The sequence below is a fragment of the Loa loa genome, assembly GCF_000183805.2.
Source record: "Loa loa unplaced genomic scaffold supercont3.126, whole genome shotgun sequence".
NCBI classification, from domain to species: Eukaryota; Metazoa; Nematoda; class Chromadorea; order Rhabditida; family Onchocercidae; genus Loa; species Loa loa.
The window spans coordinates 37,919-42,237 of record NW_018108306.1 but is presented as its reverse complement, the minus strand read 5'-3'; the positions used below and the strand labels follow the sequence as shown (position 1 = coordinate 42,237).

At 31.4% G+C, this 4,319-nt stretch overlaps 2 protein-coding genes across 2 annotated transcripts in view; one reads left to right on the top strand and one right to left on the bottom strand.

Annotated features, from left to right (window-relative positions):
* The window catches only part of LOAG_17775 (hypothetical protein), a gene marked incomplete at its 5' end in the record, with an annotated part of 4,672 nt that extends 3,223 nt beyond the window's left edge, over nt 1–1,449 (top strand). Inside the window, 2 exons of the mRNA XM_020450435.1 lie at nt 660–744; nt 935–1,449. Coding sequence (XP_020305891.1) covers nt 660–744; nt 935–1,353 — 504 coding nt within the window. The 3' untranslated portion in view covers nt 1,354–1,449. The remainder of the gene's footprint in view (nt 1–659; nt 745–934) is intronic.
* Nucleotides 1,450–2,419: 970 nt separating this feature from the next.
* LOAG_13064 (hypothetical protein) lies at nt 2,420–4,091 on the bottom strand (the record flags this gene model as incomplete). The annotated part of the gene is made up of 3 exons (XM_003148575.1): nt 2,420–2,578; nt 3,082–3,115; nt 3,907–4,091. 3 exons carry the CDS (start codon nt 4,089–4,091, stop codon nt 2,420–2,422), a joined length of 378 nt encoding a protein of 125 aa, XP_003148623.1.
* Nucleotides 4,092–4,319: the final 228 nt, after the last annotated feature.

Sequence of the window (4,319 nt, the reverse complement as noted above, 5' to 3'; positions counted from 1 at the left end):
ATAGGCTTGATTTCAGGCTTTTGGGTACTATGTATCGTTGGGTCGACGTACACCAAATGATACACATAGGGAAAGCATTCATCAATCACCAAGGGATGGTGATATGTTAAGCGTCGATGTGCATTCATTAACCGGATCTGAATCTATATTTCCATATGCTGGACATTCCGAAGTCCAAGATCCATCCAATACGCCAGCTTTACCCCAACTTGTTCAGGTAAAGAGTATCGGTCAAGTCAGAACAGAACAGCAGCATCATCCAGAATTACTTGAAATTCAGAGAAAAATTATTCTGAACCTGAAGAATTCAAATTTAGATATAAATTTATTATTATACTGATATCAAAGCAATATTTAGTGACACATTTAAAAAAAAAAGTTCGTTCAATTCGGAATTACTTCGACGCAAGTATATGCTATACGGAATATTCATCATTCCTGTTTTGAAAAGCATTTCTTATAAGCCATTCTGCTCTATCATTTCACCATTCAAGTTTACACGGGATGATTTTCTATCAACCGATAATTTCATCACTGACCTTTATATAAAACTTAATCATTATTATTCCGAAAGACTTATAAAATGTTCAGATATGGATGACGTAAACGACAGTTCAGGATACGATCATTGCAATCTATAATCACTGATATTCTTTCAGGTAATGCATTGCTCTAATCCGAATGCTTTTTCAATAACGCCTTTGACAGTACACAGTGTATCTTCCTCAGGAAAGAATGTAGCATGTACGTTTGAACTTTTTCTTCCTATACTTTTGTCTCGCTTTCTTACATCAATTTTTATTAATTCAATTATTATTCAAAATTCAAACAATGCCTTGTGTTCTTGTTACCAGAAATGACTGGAAATTCGCCAGAAAGTTTGTTTTCCTTCCGGTTAGTGAAACCAATACATAATGTATAGTTCATTTTGTAGCAAATTCCGCGCAAGAAAAGAATGTAACGAATCGGATCTCATGGCAAATTCGTAGGCCATCATCAACTGTTTCTCATGTTGCAAACGTTACACATTTGCGTTCACGTTCGTTGTCACAAGTCGTAGCACCGCTGGAATCACAAAAATCCAAAGCTACACTTAGCTCAAATATACTTAGCACCAGATTTACATCACTTCACTTCTCATCGATACCTACCAAAACTGTCAAACCAACAAGTTGCGATACTTCCTTACCCATGTTAGCAGCTTCATCCGATTCCATTACATCTTCATTTCCAGTATCATCCAAACGACCAAATCCCTCCTTACAACAAAAACTCCGAACAAAATTTGTTGATACACATGATATCAAACGACCCTCAGAGCCCAATTACTTAGCTAGCGTTGAGTCACTTTAACACTTTTTTTAAACTAACCTCTTGAACTTTCTCCGAAAAAAAAGTTTACGAAAATTGTTAATTTCGCAAAATTACAGGACGAAATGACATCAATCTAAGTTAGATGTCATATGTGTCAACTTCAAGTCACTTACTAAAAGGGTTTTATTACCCAAATGCATCATATTTCATTTAGAGTTAGACGAAATTTCTTTCTCATGTATCATGAAAGTGCAATCTTTTGCCAATGCTATTTGTTATTTGTTGCCTTATATTTCCTAATTCGACTTAAAATTCTTAAGCTTGAAAACTAGATAAACCGGAAATTGTATAATATTAACAGAAATAAATTATTGAGAAAAGTGATACTGTCGTAAGATGGAAGTTACTTCATCCTGGAAGAGACAATAATTTATCGATTTCATCTTTCCTTTTCCATTCTCTAAATATTGCACAAAAAGAAAAAGAAAACCATTTGTCTAATTTTATGAACAATCTTTTCAAATGTACTAAAGAATGTATTCTTTCTGTAACTATGCATCAAAATCTAATATCTCAAGAAGGCATTAAATTTTGTTAGCACATTTGCATATCTCAATATTTTGATAACAGTTATTTTTTAGCAATTTGTGGGAAAAATTTATAAAATATGTATCATACGAAACTGACAAATTGTTGAATAATCAAACTATATCAATAAGTGATATTGAAATTGCTGAAGAATTAAGTGATAATATTCCTACTAATACTAATATTACTAATATTGTTAATATTGTTAATATTAATATTACTACTATCATCAGATTCAGTTCATGAATGATATAATTATAAGCTGTTTTACATTTCATAAGCAAAGTGAACTACTGTGATATATGTTTGTAAGACGCATTGTATAAACTTCAACTTAGTGATACGATGGTACTGAGAAATGAAGAAACGACATATACTTGCAAAAAATCACAAAAAAGCAGCAATGGTACTGTGAAAGTTGTAGTGATTTGTAATGTTTGTAGTTTTATACAATTTATATAGTTTGTGAATAATATGGCATAATTTGTATTCTACATTGTACATGTGCAAATAAAAATTACTTCTTCTGTGTCAATGATTTTTTGAATTCTTCACCAAATTTCTTCGAGAAAAATTCAATTCGTTTCCAAAAATCCCGAAAGATCGACATACGCATACCATATATTGTTGAGACGAAAAACCGTGCTGTTGAACGAATTATCTTTGAATCTGCTAACTGCAATGGAAAATGAAGTGAAATGCAAAAAGATCGGAACGAATAGGAAGTTAAAGTAAACCACCTTTCTATTAAGTTCTACTTAGTCTTACTGCATCGATTCACGTTCTTTTCTAATTAAATGAATGAATTGCTACTTTAGAGGTATACTACCTTTCTCATACTCCTTTTGCATTCCAATTTGATAATATATTCTGGAAATTCTTCGCAAGATATACAACGAGGAATACTTCACATATATTAAGAAGTTAACTCCTTTAATAATTTTACATATCAATACTGACGGCTACTTGAGGATTTTTTAACAATCAAACCGTTGAATCTTATCATTTTATATAGCTAGAAAGATAGATAAGGCGAATGGTTGAACAGTTACAGCACTTCATAAATTAAATCATTTATAAGAAATAGTTCATAACGCATAAAAATACAGAAGTGATTAGGATAAGATAGATGGATTAAGCCATTCAAATGTATTTTGCCTTTATAATTAAATTGCATACCTTCTGGATTACATGTTCTTGATTTAAATATTGCCTGAAAATGCTCATTATTTATTTCAAAATTTTGAAGATAAATGCAATAGTTCTCAAATCAAAAGATTAACTTCAAGCTTTCCTTTTCAATCTATATAGCAAATTAATCATATGTTGAAATATACTGATAATGAGTTTAATCATCGCTTCTGATAAACAATCATTTCAACGTATGCATTCAATAGGCAAAGATCTAGCTCATATTTTCAGTTACTAATTGATGTTTTTAGCTATCAGTTGGTCTTGTCCATATCTTCAATAGGCCAAGAGGATTTCACAAATACTTTAGCCTACTCAGTATATTATTTTTTTCGAAAAATATAAAGTTAGTGAAAATATTCGGCACTTAGCTGATCAAAAATATCAACTTTTTGTAGACAGTATAGTCATGGTAACACGTAATGCGAAATATATGATGTCACACATTATGCTATGATTGAATTAAATAGATAATGATTAATGATGATATTTGAATTATCGAAAACGGAAAAAAAAGGAAGTAAATCTGCCGATTTATATGGATCACAATTTAAGTAAAAAATAAAAATAAATGAGAGAAAGAATACTAATGAAAAAAAATCGATATGGCCAACATACCTCAAAAATTGATGCCACATAATGGATGAGACCATGTGTAGGATGATGACCTTCTTTCCACCTGACCTTCTATCTTACCTAAAATCATTTCAATTAAGACATCATATGCAAATAGTGGCATCATTGTATAACCCTAACAACCGAAAAAGAATTGTATGACATATGAAAATGTCACCCCTCCAGTTAAAACCTAACCGGACCCAATTATCGCTAAGTGAATCTAAGCCCCATTCCAGAAGCCCCATAACCGGATCCAATAAGCCCCATTCCAGAAAGTTACTGTCCAGTTGAAGATGATCAGGATTAAGAGATAGGGTGGATGGTGTCCTTGCCAGGTGAAAAGACAGATAATTACAATTCGGCAGAACGAGATTCGACATTGTGTATCCTTTTCTTCATACTTTTATATCTGTATTGCTATCATTTATCAATTAAGACGAGAGTATGTAATGTGTGATCGGATCAATTACAAGATGTAAACCGGAATTTTGTGAGGAACTTTTCCGATTGTATTTTTTACTTACAGGAATTTAAATCTTAAAGCATATTATATATACATATATATATATATACATATATGTATATATATATATATATATATATATATA